This window comes from Mus caroli, chromosome X (assembly GCF_900094665.2).
Source record: "Mus caroli chromosome X, CAROLI_EIJ_v1.1, whole genome shotgun sequence".
NCBI lineage: Eukaryota > Metazoa > Chordata > Mammalia > Rodentia > Muridae > Mus > Mus caroli.
In genome coordinates this window covers 131,253,926-131,281,748 of record NC_034589.1, presented here as the reverse complement: position 1 = coordinate 131,281,748, position 27,823 = coordinate 131,253,926, and the positions used below count along the sequence as shown (strand labels likewise).

Below are 27,823 nucleotides of genomic sequence, written 5' to 3'. Positions count from 1 at the left end.
GTGGCCCTTTCGCTCTGAAAATGTTGCTACCTGGCATGGTGTCACTCTCTCAAACCTTTGCCTTCTTAATTCTTGCTCACTGCTACGTGTCCCTGGAAGAATCTTCCAGGATATACTCAATTCCATGGTCTTGTTTGCATGACCACACTTCAGCCATTCACTTTCATGGGCAAGCCTGAGACCCTGTGAGTAGGAACAGCTGCATCCTCTCTGAGCCCAAAGACAAACATTCCCTTTAGCCATCACTGTTTTCCCTTCCTGATCACTTCTTCGAACCATGACTCCACCTGGTCTTTGACACCAAAAGAATCTGTGATTCAGTCATTGTTCACACCATATTTTCAAACTCAACATTCTCCCTTCTTCCCTCTCCCTCTCTCTTTTCTTTAAGAGAGTTTCTCTGTATAACAGCACTGGCTGTCCTGGAATTCTCCTTGTAGACCAGGCTGACTTCGAACGTACAGAGATCAGCCTGCCTTTGCCTCCCAAAGTGCTAGGATTCCAGCCCTTCTTTCCTTTCTTAAATCCCATGTCCTGTTATTCTGATTATCTTCCTTGACACCTTTGTCTCCTCTCACTATGGCTAGAAAAAACAAATCCTCTGCCCCGGTTAAATTCACCCTCTGTCTTCCCTTGCCTGTCCCTACCTAGCTTAGCATGGCTGGAGAAAAACAGCGGCACTGACTACCCTCATGCCCAATTTGTCATCACAGACCTGAAGTGCATCTTTCATGTTGCCAGGCAATCACACTATATTCCCCTGCCCATTCACTCTCTCGCTTTCTGAGGTCACAATTTAATATCCTCTCCTCTCTTCTCGAACCTTTAATACTTTCCTCCTGGCTTCACTGTCAAACAATGACCTGGGTACTTCCTGCTTCGCCTAGAAAAAGAGAATTACACAAAACATCCTGAGCCCTCACAAGCACATTTAATAAACACCCACACATTAACACTTGCCAGCTTTGCTCTGCCTTCATCTCTGCAACCCAGAAGAATCATGAAGAGAGGGTCTCAGTCAAGGCCAGACTTTCCTTTTGGGACCCTGATACTATTCCATCTACCTACCTACCACTCCACAATTCTTTCTCTTACAACACTAGCTTCCTCTTTCCTACTGGATTAGTCTGGTGACCATGAAAACAAACTAAATGTAGAGATTGCTCTCATTTGAAAACAAAGCACTTGACAGCTCCCGAGAGCTCCCAGTAACTGCTTGTCTCTCCGTTAAAACAAAGATAGAATATCTTTACAACAAATATAGCATTGGCTATATCTGGACTGGCCAAAGTGGTAGCTCCTAGTCATGTGTCACCCAGAGCTTCTAATATAGCTAGTTTGAATTGAGCTGTGCTCTTGGTACAAAGTATATTTACTAAAATATCCCAGCCATAATTTTATATTGGTTATTCTGAATGGTGGTTTTTGGATAAACTATATATAATGAGGTATATTTCTAATATTAGTTCCACCTGTTTGTCTTTGTATTTTTAGTGTGAATATGAACACCTGAAATTATAAACTTAACTCACATATTTTTATTAAATACTCTGCTCTATTTTCCTTTCCCCAAATTCGTCTCTTCTTGCTCTCTGTTAAACCCACTTATATCAGGTTTTAGCCAAGAGGACCTCAACAGGGAAAATTCAATAGGAGGTTTGATGTGTACTTGGGTCCTGGGGGTTGCCCTCTTCGAAATACTACTCAGAGATCCACATGCCAGTAACAGTTGGGTGAACAGAGAGGACCAACCATTTCAGGGTCCCAGCTGGGTCCAGAAGAATGTCTTGGTCATTTCAAGCTGTTTTAACAAACACCATAGATCAGACATCTTAAACAACAAAAATTATTTCCATTTTTTATTTTATATTTTCTATTTCAGAAGGCTAAGAAGTCCACAGTCAAAGTATTAGGTGGTTGCTCTCTTATAGATACCACCTTCTTGCTATATCTTCCTCACATGACAGACAAGAGGGCAGAGGTGCCAGTTCAAGGTCTGCTCTCTAACAGGGGCATAGATTCCATTATGAAAGAATATCTTCTTGCTTCATCTAACCCTAACTACATCACAAAGACCCAAATCTGAAACAGCATCACATTGTGGGACACAGCTTCAATCTACGAATGATCTTAGATCATTAGTCCATAAACAACAGGCCAATGGGCTCCCACATTGCAAGAACAAATTCGAAGTCACTAAGTCTTAGGGATGGTATTATCTAACATTACTTAACTGAAACAATACCCCCCCACACACACACACACACAAACACACCAAACCACCACCACCACCACCACAACAGCAAAGCAATACACAATCCCCAAAGCCGTTCTGGTTATTTTAGTAAATGGCCATCCATTTCATTAAGCAGATCAAAAAGGTTAAACTCACTCTTGACCCTTTCTTCTTTTTCTTTCTCATCCTATACCTGATTCCATCCACAAACAGTTGGCTGTCCCTTTAACATGGACTCAGAACCCAACACCTGTTTCCTATCTGTACTGCATCCCGGTTTGAGCCACCATCATCTGCCCCCTAATTTATTATGGAAAGCAAGCAAGCAACCCTTCAAAACTTTACATTAGACTCATTGGCCTTCCCCTCCTCCAATGACCTCTCCACCACCTATCTTAGCTAGTTTTGGTGTGGTTATCATCTCTAACCTCATGTCCGACTAGTTTCCCCTCCTTCCTCTGGCACCAGCCTTAGTGCTTTATACCTAGTTGCTGGAACAATCTGAAAACACTTCTGCCTCATGGCCATTACACTTGTTATCTCCCCAGCTTGCCATATCGTTCCCATAGAGATCAAAGGGCTTGCTTTTTTTGCCAGCTAGCCTTTGCTCAAATGTCACATTGTCAGTGAAACCTTTCCTTTAAATGAGGCCATTGCATTCAAAAGAGCAGCCCTCCGTGCCCAGGCGGCAGCATCACATACTTTTCCTTTGTACGATCGCCTCTTGCATCGCACTTAACATTTAAGTACCCTATGTAGCGCTTCTCTATTTCTTTCCTGTCGATCTCCTCCCACATGGATGTGGTGTCCATGAAAGCGAGGATACTGACTGGGTTTGCTCTTTGTGTTTCAGTCTCGGCAGCTACTACATGGCCAGACAGCAAGTGGAGATTTCAAAAATATCTGTTGAAAGAATGGCATGTGCAAGGCAGCATGCTGAACTGAAGTACTTCATATAGTCTACCTCTTCATTAGACTTGTGGGATAGAGACAGAGTAGGGGTGGGGACCAGTTCAATAATACAGCATCCTACTTTATATATGGTCTGGAGAATCACAGACCATGCTGGGACTGAGTTAAAATGGAGGCTGAGTGATTCGGGTGGTCTGGGGAGAGTAGGTCAGAGCCTCTGCATTTCTTACTAGCTCCCTCTGACTTCTGAGGCTCAGAGTACCCTTTGATCAGCAAGTTTGTAAACTGAAAGGGAAGGCAGAAGTAGGGAGATTGGGGAGGAAGCTACAACAAGTGATGGAGCAGGGGTGATCTAATCTGAAGTCAGAGAGTCTAGTACGGATGGATCAGAAGGGATCGGGAGGTAAAGCTGGCAGGTTTTCATCACTGGCTAAATGGAAGTTGGGGCTGTGAAGACTCGGGAGCCCCTGATTAACTTTCGATCTCTGTCTCAGAGACACTGAACTGAACAAAGTGCTACTTAAACATAACACACCACTATAAAGCCCTGTTAGGCATTGTGCACAAACTGAGTCCCTGGTGAATGAGCTGGGAGCAAGGGGAGGCCAACTCCTGGATCATTTGAGGCTTAATGTTCATTCTGCCTCAGCCATTCAGAGGGTGGAGATTCAATCTTCCATGGCACAGGACTCCTTGGATGGCTGATTACAACACAGTTTTCTGGACACCAGCCTACAGTTTTGAATTCAGTCGGTCTGAGAAGTGGCCTCCAATCTGGAATCGGAGGACCTGCATTGTTATCAGGTTCCCTGGTTCAGGTGATGCTGCTGATATCCGAGCTACACTGTCCCGGAGGAAGCTGTACGAAATGCAGGCAGGTTCTTAGAACCTGCTTCCTGGGACTCAAACCCTGGAGGTAAGGGTGGATCCCACAATTCCTACTTAAGTAACAAGCACCTTAGGGTGATGTAAAATCTGGGGTTTGTGACAAGACTGGAGGTCCACTGACGTAGGGAGAACCCTGGAGCCTGAAGCCCTAGTGGAGAAAGTCACCAGTAAAGGAACAAATAATTTAGCCAGGTGGGAACCTGCAAGGTGATAAAACTATGGCAGAAAACCCTGACTTAAGCTTTTCCCACAAAACCCCAGTGGCATCCTCCTTACTAGGGAAAAGCCTAGTAAGCCTTGGAGACTCTCCTACCTGCTCTACTGTGTAAGGCTCAGCCCTTGGTCACAATTTACATCCCTCCATTTGGCTCCCAACTCCAATTCACCCCCAACTCAGGAGCCTTTGGGCAGTCTATGTGTTCTCTAAGCCTTTTCCTCTGGCCTTGTCCAACCAAAAACACAGAGTCAAGAAGCCTAATGCTAAGACCTTTCCCAGAACCTTAACCTTTGCCAGCCAGGATGGGTCGCTGAGGTGAATGACCTTAGGGTCAATGTCGAGGCAAACAAAGAGCTTTGGTTCTAGTGGGTCCTGGAAACCACCCAGCAGAGGGGCTATGCCTCAATTCTCAGGTTGATACCGAAACTGGAAACTGGAAGCCAATGGGGAAGTAGCTTTTCCAGATTACAGGACACCAGGATTCTTAAACCCCAGTCTCCAGAAATGTACCCAAGGGCTGCTGAATTGTTAACACCTGAAAACAACAGAAAGACCCTGTTTGATAATTCTGAAGCTAGAGCGCCCTCTAGTGTATACAAGAGGGATTTCCTGCAGCCTGGAGACCAGGCAAAGAGGGGCCAGCAACCAGGGTATTTAGAAAAGACACCTCTTGTTTTCTACATTTATGTTTGAAAAACATAGAATAAGGAGCGAAGAATTGTAAAAGGTATCAGAGTTAAAAGAAATTATCAAGATATCTCTATTGTTTTGTAACCTAGGTATGTTTCTTTATAAATGCATGCTGCAAGGTTTATCAGCAAATCTGGCAAATTACCCTAATTTCAAAGCGCTGATGAGCACTGGCAGTATATGGAGGGGTCTGCAGCTAATTTGATGTACCAGGAAGCAGACTGTGTTGGCCAGTGGCAACCAAGTCACAGACATAGTTAACAGACCAGACACCTAGCACTTGGCAGAGGCAATAGAGTGCCCGTGCCTTTCAAGATCCCACTCTTGCAGGTCGCACGTCACCACTGCTCTCCTCAGGGTCACCATGAACTTCACCCTAGATAGCAGCCCTCCTTTTCACACTGTCCTCTTTCCTAACAGCATTCAGGGGGGATTTCAACATCCGTGTGGGTGCCTCTTCCAGAGCTCTCACTTTGTGGCATCTTGACCCTCCACAGGTCTGCTGGACCTTGTTTCTCACAGCCTGCCATCTGTCATCACACTTGCGGGCTCCACCTCCGAGAGGAAAATCTGACCACAACCTCCAAAGGGTTCAGCTTTCATGTCCTCATTCTTACAGTGTATGGGCTCCTAAACCTCCTTATAAACTACCAACCCCCTTGTTGCCCTTAATGCACACACACACATGAACACACACACACACACACACACACTCACAATACCTACTTGTTCCTCTGCTCTCTCCCAACCTCCCTTCTGTTCAGCCCAGCTTGGAGCCTTTTGATCTTAGCCTCTGGCACCAGCCCTTAAGTTTGGCCTAGTGGGCAGAGGGACTTTTCATCCCTCTCCTTACAGAATTACAGTCGGTAATTCTCAAGGCATCCCATGCTAAAGGTGGGAGCGGAAGAAACCATGGACACTCAACTGTATTGGGTTAATAGGCAGGGCCTTTGTACACTGACAAGCAGAAGCCATCCCCATAATACCGAACAACTAACCCACCACTGCCTATGCACTATTGAAAACACTCTACACAATGATGCATGTACTGTTCATTACAACCCTGCAACGGAAGACGGCTAGTGTTCTTTTGCAAAGAACTCTGAAAAGAAGGAATTTGATGTGGGTCATATTCCTTTGAAGTGCTCCCAGATTGCACGGCCTGTCCACAGGAAACTAGCCTCTGAGATGGGCAAAGCAGCAAGTTCAACAGGAGCTGGAGAGCCAGGCAACAGGAGCATCTGGCCCTGGGGAGTACAGAGAAGTTAAGGAACTTGACTGCTCACACAGCTGCCATGGAATAGAAACAAAACTTGAAAACAGGCCATCTAACTACCCAGTGTGCAGCATGCGCCTCTATCGTGCACATATCAGTATAGACAGCCTTTGGACAAACAGACCTGTATACCTTCTCTCTACTCAGTACCTTCTCAGTGCCTCTGACAGGACAGGAAGGAAGACAGGACCTGCTGTAGCTAGAACCACCTTCCATTCTCTGGCTGTTCTTCCAGGGGACCCAGGTTTCCAGCACCCATCTGCCTGTAATTCTAGTAACAGAGGATCCAGTGCCCTCTTCTGGACTCCACAGGTACTTGGCATGCAAAACACCTATATACACAAAAATAATAAAATAATATCATGTATACAAAATAATAAAACAGAAATCATTTTCGAAAGAGTTCTGAGATAGCTCAGTTGTTAAGATGGCCTTATAAACCCTTATGCAACAAAACAAAACAAAACAAAACAAAACAGGTGTTTACTGTTCTGCTAAAGGAATATAGCAATAAGAGGATTCCTAGAGACATTCTGCTATACTCAGAGGTCAGTGCCTTGCTCAGCCATCATCAGAGAAGCGTCCACCTGCGGCAGATGGGAACAAATACAGAGACCCACAGCTGGACAATATGAGAAGAATGAGAGACCTTGGAACACTCAGTCCTCAATGAGATGTTTCCAGCAAATCCCTCCTCTCCTTAAGTGGCTTAGGGAACTCTAAAGAAGAGGGACCCTTTCTCAAAAAACAAAGTGGATGGCACCGAAAGAACAACACTAGAGCCTGACCTCTGGCCTGTACACACATCCATTGTATGTATGCGCCTGCTCACTCATGTACACGTGAACACACACACAAAACAATTTTATGGGCGGTGCTCAAAAAACCTAGACTCCTCTTCCCTTCGATGCCTAGTCCTCTTGTCACTATCATTTCCAATGCACCATCTCAGCAAGTGTCATAACCTCGCACTTCACCGACTCCTGCTTCTCAATACCATCAACACTCTCACACTACTGTCCTTGTTGTGGGGTTTGAACGGAACCAGTCGTGGGGAGAGGAGACAACTGGAGGAAGGGAGGAAAAGGAGAGCCGAGGAGAGGAAAACGGAAGTGCTGTGAAGGGACACCTCTTCCTGTTGCTCCAACCCTTCCCACAATCTCCCGACAGCATTTTCTTCTTTGTCCACCTTCTCGGGGTTGCTTTATCCCAAGGGTTCCGCGCCCTGGTTCCCCTCCCACCTCTCCCCCAGCTACCTAGCTTCCCTGGAACACCTCATCCATTACAAAGCTGCTACTACTACTTCTATAGCAACGGCACTGAAGTCAACCCCTTCCCAGAATTCCCTGAACAGTTCTAGAACTTTCTTTCCTGCTGTCTTCTAGACAACTCAGCCTGAATAGGTTAGAAGGAAGTACTGAAGCTCAGCCATGTCCTTTCTGCTACAGATTGAACATGTATCCCCTAAATTCATGTTGAAACCTCGCTGCAAATGTGATGGTTTGAGAAGGTGGGGCATTCCAGGGTAGGGTCCTTATAAATGAGATCAGCACACTTATAAAATGGGTCAAAAGGGACCTGTTCATCTGTGGCACATGCATGGATGTGTGGATGTAGACAGCGGTACCCATGAAGAAACGGGCCCTCACCAGATTGCTAATACCTGGATCTTGGGCTTCCCTGCCTCCAGAATGGTATTTTTGTTACAGCACTCAGAAAAAAGTAAAAGTCACTTCCTAAAAATATGCCTTCTCTGTTAGTGGCCCTGTCACCTAGGCCCAAATCCTAGAAGACTCGTTGACGTCACTGTCACTCTTGCTCCCACAGCATCTCAAGTATAAAAAAATTATTAACTTAATCCATGTTTATTATTCATTTAGTGATTTAAAACAAATAGCCAAACTTGTCATAGCTCCTGAGATTAAAAATGTGTGACTGCTGCCACCTGATGGTGAAACACAGATATCCCCTCGCTGGGGCGATGGCTACCGCCAAAGCACACAGTAAAAAGGCACTTAAAGGTAAGTGTGCTTTCCAGTCGCCTCAGGGCGAGACATCTCTGGAACAAAAGGCTAAATTATAAAGCTAAATTAAAAAGGGGGTGGGGGGAGCCTGGAGTCCATAGGGTTATAGGGGAATGTGTGTGTGTGTGTGTGTGTGTGTAGCAAGCAAGGAGGGTGGGTGGGTGGAGAACAGCACATCAGTTGCTTTCAAAGGACTAAGTAATGGATCAGAGTCTGAGTAATGGGAAAGAAGATGGAGCCATGCAAGGTCAGATTGTAAGTGAGCTTTCATGTGATGTGAAGGAATAGGCATGGACAGAATCCGACGTGAGAGTTACACGCAGTGGCCAATCTCCGATCAGAGCTGCTTGCTCTGATGATCTGGTGAGCAGACACAGTGGTTGACAGGAAGGGTATGGGAGAAGCCAGGTGCAAGTGAGAGAACGAAGCAGCCCCCATGTTAGAGGATGAGAAACTCCACTAGGCTGGAGGATGGAGGTGGGGAGGAAGGGCCAAAAGGGGCTAGCACTGTAGAGGAGCTGGAAGTCAGAACTTCTGAACTGGTCAGTGGGGAACACGAAGCAATGGAGGGGGCTGAAGTGGAGGGCAATGGGGGGGACAAGGAAGGAGAACAAGTTAGAAGGGCTCTGAAAAGAAGAAATTTGATGCGGGCCATATTCCTTTGAAGTGCTCTCAGATTTCACTGCCTGTCCACAGGAAACTAGCCTCCAAGATGGGCAAAGCAGAGGGGCCCAAGCAGCAAGTTCAACAGGAGCTAGAGAGCAAGGCGAGAGGAGCATCTGGCCCTGGGGAGAAATCAGCATCTCAAAGAAGGGAGCAAAAGCTGCTAAATCCACAGCTAATCATGCAATCTGTCCCTGCAGGGGTTTGTGGCTTTAGAATTGATCAAGGCATAATCCCCATCCCCGGAGCCCACAGTCACAAATATAAATTCATGAGAGGCAAGAGAATTAGTGGTGAATAATAATTGCTATAGTAAGGAGAAACCACTGTATGCACAGGGGTGGGGGTGGGGGGGTGGTAAGGACTTGTCATGCTCATGACAATCAAGAAGGTAGGTCCTAGTACTACCCTAGCTTGCAAGTGACCAAGACAAAGAGACCTCAAAGCACTAGCTCCTATGGGCCCGTAGCAACTGGCATAACTAGTCCTCCCTCTCAGAATGAGTGTGTGTGTATGTGTGTATGTGTGTGTCCCCACAGATAAATAAGGGAGGATTGCTACATGTTTATAGATGACTATGGAGTAGGAAAAGACTTCTTAACACAACCCAAAATCCAGGAACCAATGAATTAAAGGCAGATAAATGTAAATTACAAAGAAATTTTGCATGCTCAAAACCACAAAGTCGAAAGACAAATTATACACACACACAAACAGAGAGAGAGAGAGAGAGAGAGAGAGAGAGAGAGAGAAGTCTAGGCAGAGCTAGAAGGAAACTCATTATGTGCCCATAGATGACCCTGAAATCCTTATCCTTCTGCCTCCACCACCCCAAGTGCCAGGATTACAAACTTGTGCTACCACATCTGGTTTTTATGGCACTGACGATAGAAGCCAAGGCTTCATATATTGGTAGATCAAGCCCTATCAATTGAGCTATATCCACAGGCTTGAATAAAATTTTAAGCAAAAGACTTTGAGAGTTACAAAAGAAACCAATCATATTAAAATCTAATTATTGAAATATTCTTGACTAGCAAATATGAATGTCAAAGTTGAGGCACTGATAAATACGAATGTATTTTTGAGCTACCTGCAGCAACAGTAATATACGAGGAGATCAGTGATTTTACATTAAGGGAAAATACACTTGACTACTGTAGAAACTGTAGTTTGTTGTTGATATTCAATAACTGACTGAAACACCTCACTTTCCTTACAGTTAATGCGGATGATTATACTTTTCTTTTCTTTCAAGGTTGTTGGCCCCAGGCGGTTTAGATTCTCATAAGTCGTATGTGTGGAGATTAAATGAGATCAAGATTCTATAAGTCAAAGGAAAAAGGAAAAAAAAATGTGCCGCACATAGACTGTAAAAGTTGGCTTAGAAGATGCAGCTCCTATTCGGTGTATGTGTCTGTGCATGAATACAGTCTGAGCAGAGCTTTTACTCATCCACTCTGCACTCAAACCAACAACAAAAAGGAAACCCCCTGGGCTCCAGGGGCTGCTGGCTACCAAGACGCCAAAAGATGCTTGCTAGGGCAGCCTGCCAGGAGGAGTGCAGCAAGAGGGAAGGAGGGAACTCTTCCATGGAGAAGGCCATAGCTGAGGGGAGTTTAGAGAATATTGTCCAGGTCAAGGACTGACAGGGAGATGACTAGTCAGAGCAGAAGCTGCAGTGCTGCAAGCACATGCAGAGATGTGAACTGGAAGCTCCGATACACAAAGGATTTGCTTATCAGCAAGAAGTTACACAGCAAGGAAGGGACTAAAACAAATAGGGATGGAGCATAGTTACAAGCTGGGTTACACGGGGTCTTTTGGTCCACCAGCTATAAGGAGAACCACTGTAAGTTTCTAAATAGGGAAATACTTTAGAAGTAGCTTTAGAATCTAGTGGAATGGGCTGTTAAGGTGAATGGAAAACCACAGGGAGCCAACTGCCACCACTGAATAAGGTGATGACTGCCAAAGCTAGACCCCTTGGGAGTGGCTCTAGAGATAGCAGGAAGTGTTTTAAATTATTTTAATAATAGCTATTACTAGCCCCTTATTAAACCTAATTTAAGGCATTATCAAAGGAAAAAAAACCACAAGTGTATACAAGGTTTGATGCTACCTACAGGCACCCACCTGGAGAGCCTTGGACTGTATCCCCCCCACCCCCACAGATAAATACTGGAGGATTACTGTGTTTATATAGCACCACGGAGGAAGAAAGGACTTCTTAACACAACTCAAAATCCAGGAGCCAAGGAATTAAAGACACATACATTTAAATTACAAAAAAATCTGCATAAATAAGACCATAAAGTTCAAAGACAATTCTGGGGGCCATGTCTGCTAACCGGCTAACCCCTAATATCCACATGTAAAGGAGCTACTGCGACCCGATCTGAAGACAGAATAGAAACATGAGCACTGAGGAGACGCATGGAGTTCAAAGACTGGGGAAGCAGATATAATCCGCCACATCTGTAAGAAGGTTCTGGGAGTAGGGCTTAGTGGGGAAGTGCACACCGCACATTAGTCGTGGGTTCTGGCTCGAGCACGGAAAGACAGGCAGGCAGACAAGAAACATGTCTCTAAAGTGCTCGGCTGCATTCCAAGTTCACTGTACTATTTTGTTTGGTTGTGGCTTTGGTTTGGTTTGGTTTTCACCCACCAGACAGACAAAAATGCAAGAGTGGAAAAAGCATTGTCTACTAAATCTGTGTGAAAACAACCCAAATGCACATCAGCAAAAATTATGGTTCACTCTTATAACCCCATGTTACTGTGTAAAAGGAAACAGGCTCAATCCACGGTCCTGAGTGCAATTGATGGACCTGCCATTGAGTAGACATCCATTTCCTCCCAAGCGTATGGAAGATACCAGGGACGCCTCCTGACAAGTTTTGTTGGGGTCAAATGAGCTAACACTTGAAGGAATACCTGTCATTACTTATGTGATAGAGAAAGTACTGCCATTTTTATTATATTATATTCCATCATCAATATTATGGAATATTAAGCTGTCTTGAAAAAAAACAAAACAAAGGGAAAGATACTGTGTAGCCTAGCAGAAACGAGTCTCTAAGCTAAAACACAGCAACAGCTCCAAAGGCAACCGCAGACATGCTGGTTTTGAGTGTTTGGCGTAAGGAGTAAAGTCAATTTTTTGATCATTTCCTTGTATAGTTATCCCTTGATATCCAAAGGGCTTGGTTCCAGGAATCCACATCAATACCCAAATAAGCAGTGCTCAAGACGATTACACAAAACGGAACAGTGTTTGCATATAGCATACACAAACCTTCCACATAATTTAAATCATCTCCAGATAATTTACAATACCCAATACTATATAAACATTATACTAAACATTGTTCTACTATATTGCTTAGGGAACAATAATGAGAAAAAAGTCTGTACATGTTCAGTGCAGACAATTTTTGAAAAAAAAAAAAAAACTTTCAAATAACGTTTGACTGAACCCAGAGATGGAGAAAGCAACAGAAACCTGCGAGTCGGTGAGATGGGTCAGTGGGTGAAGGCCCACCGAGGACATGAGGTTGGTCCTCATATGGTAGAAGTTAAGAACCATATCCAGCAAGTTGTCCTCTGACCTCCACATGCATGTTATAACACACATGCATGCACATAACGAAACACTACAACAGAACCCATGGACATAGAAGGACAACTTAGGAAAGGAACAGAGGAAGGCTAGCCAAAACCCAAAGTGGCGGCTACCTCTAATACTGAGGGTAGGGGTGGAGTGCAGGGGTAGAAAGGAGGCTTTTAATATCAGGGGCTTTTTAAAAATGTATTGTATCTATTAAATTAAGGTTTGTAAATTATATAAAGGAGCTTGAAGCAGGAACATAATTAACGTGTAAAATAAGCCAGCCTTATCTCGAAACTTTTCACTGTCTCTTCCCATGTTGAATAAACAACAATACTAATAATGGTTCACAAAGCCTTTTATTCCCGACCTCACCTGCCACTTGGCTTGGGTCCAGTGTCACACGGTCCCAATGCTATTGAATATGACATTCTGTCCAGCCACAAGGGTTCATGGCCCCTAAAGCTCTGTGTGTCTGGTAGATTCCCACTTATCCTTCCAATCTCCATTTAAGCGTTACCTTCCCAGAGGGGATCTCTCTTCTCTCTCTCTCTCTCTCTCTCTCTCTCTCTCTCTCTCTCTCTCTCTCTCTCTCTCTCTCCCTGTGTGTGTGTGTGCCTCTGTCTCTCTCTCTCTCCTCCCTCCATCCATCCCTCCCTCAAGCCCCCAGGCTAGGTCAGCTTGTTTTGTCCCATGGTCTCACAAGCGTGAGCTCCCTTCCTTCCTATAACTGATTCTTTTCTCCCAGGGCACAGGCTCACAAAAGCCGAGTGGGAAGCAGCACGGTCTGAAGTTCGCTCATTAGCGCCCCCTAGTGGCCAGTACTAGAGTGTCTGAAAGAAAGCACTAAATACAGAGTAGATGGATGGGGAGGTGGAATCCTGGGAGCAGGAATCTTTCTCGATTCTACCTAGAGTGACTTTGTGATGTCACTGGGTACGATATGAAAGACAGTACACTGGGGAGGTAGATGAAAAGGTACCATCACGCTGAAGCAGGCATGCTGGGGATAGTCAGGTAGAGCTTTCTAAAACCTATGCCTCATGACTCGCTGGCTGGCGTGATGGCTCAGCAGGTGAAAAGCTTCCCCCACAGGCAGGCCTTGAAGCCTGAGCTCAAAGCCTGGAACCCGCATAAAGGTGGAAGGGGAGAACCATTCCCAAAAGTTACTTTCTTGCCTCCGTATGCAAATCAGGGCTGTGGATGGTGGCAGCAGCTGGCCTCACACCAACGGCCAGTTCAGCTATGAAAATATACCAAATGGTTTCTTCGAGGGAGAATGTGCCTAGAACAGACAGACCTCTCGGAAAAAAGACATCCAGAGGACTACAGAAAGGGGTCTTGCGAAGGACGCTGTGAAAGCATATTCAGTGAGGAGACCAGGCAGAGGAAAGGCAGACGTGAGAAGGCTAAATCCAGAACGTCTCAAAGGGCACCCACTATCTCCACTGCTAGAGGTAGAGAAAGGCTGATTATGATGTTTGGTCAGATCGATGCAGTTGGTGATCTTTGGCAGTGACATTTCTGTGAAGACCCTGGCAAAAGAGCAGATGTCGGATTGCACTAATTGTAAGCAAAGATACTCAACAGAGCAGACTCAGACAAAACAGACTCCTGTTTTCTGCAAGTGCACAATGTTCATAAGGTGATTTCTGGTTGTAAATAATTTTAATAGTGCTATACAGACATAGATATAGATTGCAAGTGTCTAAAAATAGCCAGGAAATCAAAGCTATATGCTTTATCGAACATTATAAAGGTTGCCTTAAGAATAGTCATATTTTGTGGTTTATATAAATAAAATTCAATAGATTGGGAGACATATATCACATTCAGAATAATAGATGTTCACATGAAGAAGACAAAAAAAAAAAAAAACCCTCATCATACCAAAAGAGAGAAGTTTTGGAAATCTAGTTTAAGCTATACATGCTTAGCCTTTTGACACTGTGGCTTCTACAAAATTCATGCTGGAGAACCAAGTCACAAAAGACAATTACAAATAAGACTCATAATATTTTAACTATGTTTATGATTCTGTGCTGAGCTTGGACTGGACGAGTCTAAAAGTTTTTAGATGTTTGAGAAGAACAAAGAAGCACAGAGAGAGCTGAGCAGGACTTAAGTGTTTGACAAACTGCTGGAGGGAGGGGAGGGGAGGGGAGGGGAGGGGAGGGGAGAAGGGAGGAAACACTGTTGCCAGGCAGTGGTAACTCATGCCTTTAATTCCAGGAAGCAGGTGAATTTCTGAGTTAGAAGCCAATTCCATCTACAGAGAGAGTTCCAGGACAGTCATGGCTACCTAGAGAAACCCTGTCCCAAAATACCAAAACAAAACCCCGAACAAACAAAACTCAAAAACCAGACAAATAAACTCTGACCTGATAAAATGAGGCGGTTCTCCAGTGGTGTGGAGGGTAGGAAAGATGTGACAGAAGAAGCATGTGACTCTGCGTGAATAAAGAGGGGAAGGAAATGGAGAGCAGCATTAAGGGAATCCCTGTATGTTGACTTCTGGCTTTGCAGTCATGGGGACAGGCAGAATTTTGAGCATACAAAGAATAGGAAGGTTGAATATAGTGGGCAGGACTCTTGAAGAAGGTGGGGAAAGTTTGTACCTCAGCATTACTTGAGGCAATGTGCGGAGGATTTAAACAAAGACAGAAAGTGGTGCTGTAATAGCTATGCCTCAATGGCCTTCGTCAGAACCACTTGATTTTCTTCACTGGGCTAAGGCTGGGTACACTACAAAGGAACTGGAAAGTGCTCCTGTTAGAGGGGATAGGGGGATATGTCATTCTCGGGAGCTGGTGAAAGGAATATTCCAGGGCTGGAGAGATGGCTCAGTGGTTAAGAGCACTGACTACTATTCCAAAGGTCCTGAGTTCAATTCCTAGCAACCACATGATGCCTCACAACCATCTGTAACGAGGTATGATGCCCTCTTCTGGAGTGTCTGAAGACAGTTACAGTGTACTTATTTATAATAAATAAATAAATCTTAAAAAAAAACAAGCATGAATAGAGCATTGAACAGCATTGTTTTAAAAAAAAAAGAAAGGAAAATTCTGACTGGTCGTGGTGGTACAAGCTAACTGGGAAGAGAAGAAGTTGAAAAGAATGACGTCACAGTCCAAAGAAATGGATGAAGCAGTTTATTATTTCAGAGAAAAACAAGGCCCAGGAGCTAAAAAGAAGGATGCTTGGAAATGAGAATAAGAAGGACAAATGCCACATTTTTCTCTCACTGAGGAAGCTAGGGGTGGGAGAAGACAGGAAACTAAACCTGAAGTACAAGGGATGCAGAAGAGGTGGGGAAGTGGAAGAGGAGAGGGGTCATCAAAGGTGGTAGAAGGGGCAAGTATAGTCAGAGCCCATTACATGCATATACATATACATACACATACACATACACATACACACATACACATACACATATACATATACACATATACGTGTCTGTGTAAATGCTGTACTGAGATACCCCACTTTGCACAAATGCACCAATAAAAAATTATTGTAACCACGCTGACAACTAAGTGAAACACAAACTCCCTTTCACTGAACTACATAAATGACCAATAAAAAAGGAGGAGGAGGACAATGACAAGGACAACGACGACGAGGACAACGACAATGATGTTTGGAAGCTAGAGCAATCAACAGGCCCAAACCTTGAGAAGGTAGGGATGCAACTAACATATTCTTCAATAAAAGTTTTCTCGGAATGCTGCCTGACTCTGCAAGAGAAATACTGAGAACCACAGGCCACACACTTCCGAGAATGTGAGGGAACTGAACAACAACAACAACAAATCAGGCGACAGTAGTGGTCAAAAGTAGAGGAGAGATGGGCAGGGAAGACAGCTCAGTTGACAGACTGCTGCCTAGTAAAGACAAGATCCTGAATTTGGTCCTGATGCTACAGAAGCCAGGCATGGTGATCTGCATAGGCGCCTCCCAGTCCACATTCAGAAGGTGGAGGTCGGAGAACCAGAAGCATGAAGGGAGGGGGAGGGGTGGAGAACCTGAAAAAAGAGAAAGCACATTTCCCCTGAAGTGGAGATGAAACAATTAACTAGAGAGGACAGTAGAGTTGCCAGGCAACACACAGGGCAGGGACCACAGCACAGCCTTGGGGAAAACATAGGAGTCTTGGTTCTGCTAAGAGCTGCTGGCCAGGTGGTTTGATGAGCACCATTCAATCTCTCTACATCGTTTATTCTTCAATCTTTCTGCAGCGTATGCAATATCGTAGCCCACCCTATGTGCATATACGATTGCAGGGTGCAAGATACAATGAAGAAAAACACACAAACATTAACAACAAGAACAGAGACATAAACAAAGACAAGAACAACAACAACAGCAAAACAAACCAAAAAAACTAAAGGGAAATTTAATTCAGGAAACTAAAGGCAATGTGTTTGGAGGAAAGGAAGTGCCAGGCAGGAAATGAACTTTGTGGACAAGAATGGCCATGTGGCCTGGGATGGTTGGTGGAAATGAGGAAGGAATGGGATTCCTACTTAATATTAGACAGCCCAGCTCCAGGAACACGGACTTTGTGTTCCTGCCAAACAGCACTCCTGAACCCTAGAGATTGGTACAGAATAACAATCTTATCTTGAGTTAAAACCACCATGCATTTCTTTCAGGAAATGTCTCAGAGTCTTAAGAATAGGAACCTGAAACTGTTTTCTTGGGTTACAAGGGACTTAGCATCTCATCTCTCCAGATTCCTGCCTCCTCCTGAAGGGATAGAGCCCAGGGCCAAGGTCCCAAAGCAACTCTAGCTTTACTTTGGAAGAGATACAGTGTTTTCTCTTCATGCTCACAATTCCCACATGAACAGTAGATGGCAGCCAAGAGTTAGAAAAAAACCAGACAGGCCCAGGGAAACAGCTCTACAGCATCAGGACTGAAGGTAAAGGGCCTTCTAGTTCTATAGGTTGGTTAGGTGCTTTAACCTGGGACCTGGAGTGAAAGGGACGTCATTCTTCGAGTCCTGTCAGCTAGATCCTCACCCCACGCTCATGTGACAATGCGGGATTAGCATTAAAAGAACATGCCACCCTTTCTAATGGTCCTATTTTGCATCTCATGAGTTAGGGACCTTGGATAATAGCATCATTTCCTCTAGGGATATACAATTATCTTCCTGGAAATGGTGCAGGAATGTACAGTTGACCTTTGGAGATGGCATTGTTTCCACACTCTGTCCACTCTGTGGCACTTACTATGCTGTGCTGCGATGCGATGCTCTGGCTTCCCCAGTTCCCCATTCACAACTAGGAATGCCTGACACATAGGAGGCATTCAATGAGTCCACACTGAATAAATTGTTGAAGTGAAGCAGGAAAGAAAGGACACACGGGACGGGATTTCTAGGCTGCTGTGGTAAAGACAAAAACATCTGGCCCTCTGGACAGTATTGTACGTGGGAGAAAGTCTTAGTCAGGGAAGGGAGTTTGGCTAGCCTTTGAATTCTAGCTTTGTTCTTTAGAGCAATGGACGGAGTATCTAATGTACTTGGCCTTAAATTTCTTGTCCATAGAAGGATCCATGAATAGAAGACTATTTAACAGTGTACATAAACAAAATATGCATAGTACACATATTCTGCACAGAAGAAGCACTTACCAAAAAGGTTGTTACTATTGTTTACTGTGATTTTGATTACCGTTGCTGGAGCTACAGCTTCTCCTCAAGTGGAAGTGAAGGAATCTTTAAAACTAGGAAGAGGGGGCTGGCGAGATGGCTCAATGGATAAGAGCACTGAATGCTCTTCCAGATGTCCTAAGTTCAAATCCCAGCAACCACATGGTGGCTCACAATGATCTGTAATAGAATCCAATGCCCTCTTCTGGTATGTCTGAAGACAGCGACAGTGTACTTATAATAATAAATAAATCTTTGGGCTGGAGTGAGCAGGGACGGAGTGAGCGGTGTTGACCAGAGCGAGCAGAGGTCCAAACAGCTCACAGCCAGCTGCACAGCTACAGGGTACTCATATACATAAACTAAATAAATAAATCATTTTTAAAAAACTAGGAAGAGAGTAGCCATGTAGACTCAGAATCCAAATTCCTCAGCTCACCTGCCTCCAAGAACACAGAAACTGACCCAACAGAAGACTGCAGAAAATCACCCCTATTTAGGCTGTCTTCCCCTCAACTCCCCCACTCCCACCCCAGAAGGAAGAAGGTACAAAATCATTTCAATAACAAGCATGTGGATTTGCCCACACTTCCAAGGACCCATCTCAGAAGAAAGGACCAATAAGATAGCTATCTATGGGGCTGGGGGAGGGCCTGGTTCCATTCGGAATGCATGTTATCCTTAGGTTTGACTATTACTAATTAGACCACTGCCCATGCCACCAGGGCCAGAGCTGGGAAAAGGCAAGAGTCTCCTGGACGTAGGACTGTCAGACGTCTCTGGAAGCTCAGTAAGGAAAAGAAGACTTTTCCTTAGCAGCATGAGACCCCTAGTGGTAGGTTAAAGCAGCCTCAAGGAATAGTCAAGTTTGGAAAAACTGGTCTGACAGGACCAGTTAAATACTGCAAGGGGACGACAGCTGTCACGTGAGCCCAAGGTAAGTGTTTAAAGTGACAGAAATGGAACTCGGCTGCCTGAAATGCAGGAGGAAAGGGTTTGTCTCCCAGAAAATCCCAGCAACCTGGACAGACAGGCTCTGCAGAGAAGAAAAGCCTCCACTTCTGGAGGCTTTCGGGATACAAGAGAATGCACAGGAACAGCAGCCTTCAGTCTCCAGCAGAGAGCAGCAGAGCTTCAGCTCCCTTTGCAGCCTGCCTCTGCCAGGTCAGTGCTACCTCCTTCTTAGCGACAGGGACGGACATACTCATTTCTTATATGGAGGACGATGCTTTCATCTGCCTCTCTTCAATTCCATGATCTCCTATTCTGTGCCCTTCTCACCCTTTCCGGAGCTTCTCTGGTTCTGAGACCACAGCCATAAAAAGCAAGAATGCAAAGTGTCTCTCCGGAGAAGATGGAGCGCTTCCTGCTTTCCTACTCTGAAGTACACCCTGACCCAGGAGGAGGCGGAAGCAATAAGAACAGCACAGTGTTCCGGCTGCTGTGCAAACCCTAGGACACCACCAACCAAGAACCGGAAACCCAAAACCTGGGTCTTAAGACAGGCAGTCAGTGATACCATGCTCGCTTACAAAGGGGTGGTTCTTTGCTGGTTACACTCATGCCCACTTCCCCAGTGCCTGGAGACTGACATTAAGCATGCTGTAGCTACTCAGCCAAGCACCACCTTAAGATTCTGGCAGGCACCCAAGAGGGGGTGACTCCTCCAGAGAAAGACAGACAGACAGACAGACAGAGGGAGAAAGAGAGAGACTGAGTGAGTGTGGGGATGCCAGAGGCATCTGGTTTACTGGCCTTACCTCCTTTCCAAAGCAGGTAGATAGGGACCACGTAGAGCATAGCATGCTGGATGTAGTAAATCTCTAGTTCAAAGGGGAGCTGTGGGGATAAGAGGAGACAGGCATTTCAGAGCAATGGTCTCGTTAGACTCAGTTCAGAACCCAGCCCCCCTTAGCCTGTAGGAGCCACAAGGTGGGGTAACTCCATCACTTCATCCAGTCACCTCCCTTCACAATTCAAGGAAAAAAATAACAACATGAACATACTTTCTCATCTCAACTGACACCTCTCGAGCTGTAATTTACAGAGACAGTCCATGGAAAGCACTCGGCTGGTAAAAGCGTATTAAAATTGAATGGATGTTGCAAACAGCTGTGTACTCAAGAGGTTCACCAGGCAAACCATTAGTGAACGATGGACTTCAGTGATTTCTGCAGAGAGGGAAGCTACCCTAACACGGCTGCTATGGAACTTTCTCAAGTGTTTCTTTCAGAAAAAAAAAATTAAATCATTAATAAATAATAACACTCTGCAAAATACATTCGAAGAAGCAATGGTACAGTTCCACTCCTAGACAGCAAATGGCAGAGAATTTCAAATGGACTCCTCGTCTGACAAGAACACTCAAAGGAGGATGCAGTAAACTCATCTTCCCTGTGAGGAAAAAAAAAAAAAAGAGAGAGAGAGAGAATCCTAGGTCTGGTCAAGTCCAGATTGCTCCAAGAACAGAGGTTTCCCACGGGATACTTGGATGTCAGTGGAGGGTTTACCCTACTTTAGAGTAATTAATAGAAAGCCAGGCCAATTCTGATATGTTTTACCAAAAAGTTCTTCCTTGCCCTCCCAACATCCAGCATCTTCCTCAAAACAGAGGTGCTTAGAGGATGGGAAAGAATATGATAAAGATACGCTGAATGAAGTCCTCAAAGAATTACTTTTTTAAAAGACCAAAACAAAACAAAAAGACAAACCTCAGTGCCAGACTAACTGACTCTGGAAGAAAAAACAAAGAATTTTGCTAGGGTTCCCCTAGCATACTAGGGAGGGACAGGGCAGGTAGGTAGGTAGGTATGTAGGTAGGTAGGTAGGTACACACAGACTCCAAGGCAAGCCCGGGCATCAAGACTCCAGGAAAGATGCCCGGTGCTTCCTTGCTCGGTTCGGCTGAAGCACAGAATCAAGACTGTGTGCTAATGAGAGCAAACAGTTATGGGTACCCAAAGCCCAGGAACCCAAGGCCACCTTGTGCCAAGAGCTGAAACCAAGAGCTGGCAGTGCTCCCAGAATGGTAGCTGGGCCAACTGTGGACCCTGAACACAGACAATGGCGCTGGCTCTTGACTACAGAATTCTACAACTAATGGAAAATTTCCCAGGGGACAAGATGATACACAGCTACTACTTGATGTTCACACAGGGATGTCTAAAGCCAGAAAAAAGATAAGGCTCCAAGTACTCTTTAGAATATGCTACAGCTGGTTCTGCCATCTGCCACATGGCATCACTAGCAGAAGGCTGGTATGGTGGCCCAAGAGGATCCAACGTGAACCTAATTGATCCCTGATGTTTAGAGATGACGACAGGGGTTTTAACTAGGGTATTGTTTTATGCTTTTCAATATTTTTATACCAGGATTTATGAAATCTATCACCTGTGACAAATGACAAACCCAAGGCACAGAGGCAAAAAAAAATTTTTTTAACTTAATTATTTCAATGAGGTCAACCCACACAAGACACTGTTCCCACCTGTTTCCTTCCTGTGAGGGTTGCCTTGCTTCAAGAGTTGCCAATGATGAAATGCCACAAAGACAGCTGAACTCAGGACAGATGCCAAATTACAAGGGTTAGGTAGGGTAAAAGACATAAAGGTGAAAGTGTGGGAGAATAAGGAGAGAAAGGGAAAAGAGAACTGAGAGCTATAAGGCCATATTAGTAGCAGGAAGAAGGGAAAACACACACACACACACAGTAACAACAACAACAAAAAAAGAGAGCCAAAAAGGCGGCTGAAAATCCAGCACTTATCACTAACAGTAAATTATACTTACTAAGCCCGTCTATTAAGCACTAAGTGATGTATTAAATAAACTCTTTTGCATTAGTATAACATTTAATTAGTGCAAATTTCCCATGAAGTAGTTAGATGTGGGGAAATGGTTAGACACATTTGACAGATAATAAAAACTTAATGGCTCTTTTTCAGCCACAAGAATCCTGGGGCTGCAGCCACGATCTTCTTAAAAAGATACAACTCAAAGTCAAGAGCAATAAAACAAGGTTTTGAGCCAAACATATTGTTAACTTTTTTTTTTCTCACTTCCAAGTCAAGATGATTTTTAACATGAAAGGGAAAATTATCTGGTCCTTTGAAGCTGGACTGGACAAAACATTAGAAACATAGACTCTGTCCATAGCAAGGTCCACAACCTGCTTCCTCCCATCTCATAAACCTGATGGCCACACCATCATGTTCTGCTGTGCAGGCCTAGTCTACTGCATCCCCCAGTCTTGTTTACTACAGTCGCCAAAAGACAGCCAAGATACCCAGGTAGCCTGAAGCCCAACTTTCCTAAGTTTCTGCCTATTCCTCTCATCTGTCTCATTTCTCATCCCTTCCCAATTTTTGAAATCCCCCTCTATTCTGTGGGTCTCCCTGTCCATCGCTAGTGCAATCTCTCATATCACAAACTCTTCCCTGGATAATCCAATCCCTTCTTGTTTTAAGAAATACATCAGTAGCTCCAAGAAGATGCTGTTGTCCTCACAACCCTCTCAAATGATGGTGAACCCTCCTGCCTTATTTATTCAGTGTTCCTCACCTAGAAGAGCTACAGGAATGAGGGTCTAGCCTGCAAGAGAGTTGGAGTGGAAATAAGGCAAGTGATCAACATGAGCACACATGTTGGTTGAAATTCTAAAATGCACAGGACTCATAACACTTTCTTCAAGAACTCCAAAATAACACCAGATGCCCTACACCTTCCAGAAACTGTTCTCTTTCAAGAAGTTCAAATAGATAGAGGGACGAAAGCTTTAACTAAGAGGCAGTGGCAATATAAGAGACATAATTGTTAACGTTGGGAAAGCCTAAATATATTTATAGATTCAAAGTGGACTGAGAGAAGAGGAAACAGCAAGAGGGGCAAAAGGCACTAGACATAGAGAACAGGAAGCAGGCAGGAGGGCAAAGGGTCCAAAGCACAGAGCAAAGCGCTAGCCTCAGGCTACCAGGAGATAAGGAAAGCCAGACAGGGATAAGAATAACTGCTTGCAGGTGGGCTACATGTTGTGTGCTGGAGGAACTCATTCCAGCCTTCAGGAGCTTGGCGTTACTAAGAGAGTTGTGTGTAGGGCTGGCAAGATTGCTCTGCAGATAAAGATGCTTGATGTCTAAGCTTGATGACATGACTTCAATCCCCAGAACAGACCAAATCCTGAAAACTGTACTCTGCCCTACACACACACACACACACACACACACACACACACACACACACCTTCAACCCCATACACACATACCAAAAAAAACCCAACCCTCCCAAATAATAATAAATAATTTTATGGCAAAAGAATCCATGTCTGACACCAGGATGTTACAAAAGTTAATCCATAGCCATTTAAAATGGAAAGGATATAGCCACAGGTATGACTGCTCTTGGCATTAATCCTTCCAGTAACATTTGGCTTTGGAACAGTTTGTCCTCATTAACTAGTCACAGGCTTTACGTGGCAAAGTGGGGCCACAAAATCCTTGGAACTAACTCTCTGTTAGAGGAGCCATAAAAAGAAGCTCCACAACCTAGATAGCCATCAAACTTTCAAGGACCACTAAAATTAAGGAAATCCTTACCATATCCAGAATGTGGACTGTCCCATAAAGTGACTACACAAAGCCATATCATGAATGAAGAAGGGGATGATGTATTCTTAGTATGGAAATAAATCAATAAAAACTAAAGACACAGAATAATCAAACCAATATCTATATTCTGACTAGACTGGAGAGAGAGAGAGAGAGAGAGAGAGAGAGAGAGAGAGAGAGAGAGAGAGAGAGAGAGAGAGAGAGAGAGAGGAGAGAGAGAGAGAAGAAGAAGAAGAAGAAGGAGGAGGAGGAGGAGGAGGAGGAGGAGGGAGCGAGGGAGGGAGGGAGGGGAAGAGAGAGGGGGAGAGAGAGAGAGAGAGAGAAAGAGAGAGAGAGAGGGAATATGAATATGCACACAGCACACAAGTGGAAACAAGTGCAAAGACCAAGGAAAGAGTTTAGGTATCCTCCTTTATGGCTATTCATCCTCTTCCCTTGAGACAGTCTCTGGCTGAACATGGAGATCATCAGACTTTTGCTGTTATTTTGTTTTGCTTCGACTGGCCTACACAGCCACCAACAAGCTACAGCAATTCTCCTGTCTTACCAGTACCATCATCACATCCACTGAGCAAATTTGAATGTCGAGTTATTATTAAAAAAGAATTATTGATTTTCTGGGGTATGGTTATGCTGTTGTGGCTATGCAAGAGGACATACGTTTTCTTAAGAATGGTAGGCAGAAACAGATCAAATGGCCATAAACTTGTCTGTAACAGTCAGCAAGTTTGGGACCAGGAGACACTTAGAAAGTGAATGTGGAGGGAGCAGTTGTTGCTGTTATTATTTCAGATTTCAATGTTTCAATAGTTGCGTACTAACATGTTGGGAATTCTTTTAAACTTGAGTGACACATATCATCATGAACCAATATTGCAGAGCTGTGTGATGGGGGGGAGATGAAAAAGATAAAATCGGTTTAGGAGAATAATTTGTCAACTGTTATTAAAAAAAAAAGTAACTTTAAATGGTCATCTCCCCTCTAGAAATGTATGGTAACTTAGATACTGGGATATCTAATTACCAAGAATTTTTTAAAGATTTATTTATTTTTTATTTTATGTGTATGAATATTCTGCCTGTGTGGATATATGTGCACAATGTGAGTGCCTGGTGCCTGTGGAGACCAGAAGATGGCATCAGTAGTTGCCTTGGGCCGAGAGTTACGGTTGTGAGCACCACATGGGTGCTGAAAACTGAACCCCGGTTTTCTGTAAGAGCAGTAAGTGTTCTTAACTGCTGAGCCATCTCTCTATCTCCCAAAGAAAATTTTAGAAGCAATCCAAAATATGGAAAGTAAACACACAAAAAGAAAGGGTCGGCCTAACTGACCACCAATGGGAAATTATAGGAAATACACTGGAAGATGAACTACCTCACAGCATGTTTTAAAGGAGGCATTAAGCATTTCTAGGTAAAAGAGAACAACTTCATATTGTATAAAATGTGATCCTTCTTACTAGAAGACAAATTGAAAAGTTTGTAAACATGCCTTTAGGTAGATGGTTAATACATAGAGAAAAGACTGGAGTACAACTCATTAACCTGAGCAGGGGGAAGGATTGGCAATAGTTTGTAAAGGGAAGATGAGACCTTGACTTTGGACTTCTTATGATTTTATAGGCATATTGTATAGTAAATAAAAAGTTGCCAAGTCCTGGTAGCATAACTAAAATATTTTAAAGCTATAAAAAGTTCAACAGAGGGATACTTCTCACTGTTAACAGCAACTGCTGCTCTAGCAGGAAAGGAATTTTCTCAGTATGTATTTTTCTGCAGTTTATTTTATTGCAGCATCATCCATGATAGTCAAGGTATGGAATCCACCTAAGTGCCCATCAACAGATGTAAAGATAAAAGAAAATAGAGTATATTGGGTATGGGGAGACTGCTGATTTTCTATAGGACCTGAGTTCGGTTCCCAGTGTCTATGGTAAACAGCTCACAACCACCTGTAACTCCAGCTCCAGGAGACCCAATGCCTTCTTCTGGTCTTCATGAGCATCTCCACAGCATGGCATATACACACCAAGATATGCACATATACACAAAATACATCTTCTAAAAATAGAAAATATCGTATAGATTTGCAGTGGATAGCATTCAGACTCTCCAGGTCAAATCCCTTACTAAGAAACTAATGGCAGTTATTAGCTACTGGGGAAGGGAAAATTATTCTTCTTTAAAGCTGTGGCTGCTGATAGGTTGGCCATGCTCTAGCGGATGGCCCCACATCCGTGCACATATAGGCAGCACTAAATGCATTCAGTAGACTATTACTTTAAAAATGAGGAAGAGGACATGAACTTGGGAGGGACACATGGAAAGGAAATCTACAAGGAGCTGGAGGGAAAAATGAGAGGTTAGATGACCATCTTTCATATCTCATTGTATACTCATATTAAAGTCTCAATGAATAAAATAAAAAATAATAATGAAGGCTTGTTGTTTGAAACAATCTGGCTGAATCTAGAGAACATTATGCTAAGTGAAATAAGCCAGACATGGCAAAGCAAGTGCTACATGAATGTGATCGTTGGTAGCAGAAATAGGAAGGATAGGGTATAGAACACGCTTGTATTTTCTGGGTATTTTTCATTTCTATGCAGATCTATATTGCATCTTGAACATATTCTTCCCCCAACCTTCTCTCCCTCTCACCTTCCCATTTGTTCCCTTTTTCCTCCTAGATAATTTTTCTTCTACTTTTCTATGCCTTCTTCTGTTCTGTTATTACATAAAATGCAAGGACCACATACAAGAGAAAATATACAATATCTGTCACTCATGCTCAGTACTAGTACCCATGGAACTTGCTATGTAGACCAGGCTTGACCTTGAGGGTCCAAAGATCCAAATGAATCTATATCCTGTTGGGATTAAAGCAGTGGTTCTCAGCTGCAAACCATTTTGGGGGGGGTCATTCATCAGATATCCTGCATATCAGATACTTCATTATGACTCATAACGGTAGCAAAATTAGTTATAAAGTAGCAAGGAAATAATTTTATGGGTGGGGGGTCACCACAACAGGAGGAACTGTATTAAAAGGTCACAGCATTAGGAAGGCTGACAACCACTGGGTTAAAGGAATGAGCCATGACAACCAGCTAAACTGTTTGTGTTTATGTGGGAGGGAGGGAAGAAGATGCATTAAGTTACTAATGATGATTAGAATTGATGTTTTCTCTTACTTTTATAGTTCTTTCTCTTGGTGTATAAACTTTCAGGCTTGGAGAACTTCAGTAACTAAACTCCTAAGTTCATGTCCTCTTCCTCATTTTTAAAGTAAAAAAAAAAAAAAAAAAGAAAAAAAGAAAAAAAATAGCAAAGGGCAGACCTCCCCTGACTCCCCCAAGATCCTGTGGTACCATAGTATCTGTCCTGATGATTCGCATGTGTCTTTTGAGGTCAGATGCCCACATCATAAAACAGGCACACTGCAATCCACCTCACTCCCTTTTCTGACATGGTGGAATGAATGAGTCCAGGCATAACCACTGCTCTTTCCTTCAGGACTATCCCTGACTTCTTTGTATTCTGAGTCTCAGTAACCAGGAACACAGTTATGTTTGCCATAATGGCTGACCACAGGAAGCTCCTTAGTGTCAAAGGAGGTATTTTGAGCCCATAAAGATGCTACTTGCTCTGACACAGCAACCTTGGCATGTGTATTTCCTGGTGTGAAAGACATAGCAGCCCAGACCTGCCTACCTTGTTTGGACAGACTGGTAGAACTGTGTGGAGTGGCAGGCTTAGCTCTTTTTGCTGGGAGGTATTCTGCAAGGCTTTATCTAGCTCTTTATTTTAACAGGTTAAAATGAACTCTTAATTCCTGTCCTTCCTCCTGTAACTGACTGGAGCCTGCTACCTGTCCACATGAGAAAATAACCAAATACCACTCTGGGTAACTGTTGTTGGTACCTGAAGTCATATCTGACAGGAAGGGTGAAACAAGAAGATGCTCTGATGGTATAATGATGCTTAGTGATAAAAACCATAACAACTGGAGCAGTAGTAACAGCAGCTACAGTGGAGTGTTC

The 27,823-nt window shown here is 43.9% G+C and overlaps 1 protein-coding gene across 5 annotated transcripts in view; it reads right to left on the bottom strand.

The window, feature by feature from the left end:
- The window catches only part of Tmem164 (transmembrane protein 164), a 154,303-nt gene that overhangs the window by 17,059 nt on the left and 109,421 nt on the right, over positions 1–27,823 (bottom strand). For all 5 annotated transcript variants that reach the window (XR_003835666.1, XM_021153533.2, XM_029472998.1 and 2 more), the window contains one exon: positions 19,938–20,016. Coding sequence is in view for 4 of the 5 variants with exons in the window: in XM_021153533.2 (XP_021009192.1) it covers positions 19,938–20,016 (79 nt within the window). In the remaining variant the exon portion in view is untranslated. The remainder of the gene's footprint in view (positions 1–19,937; positions 20,017–27,823) is intronic.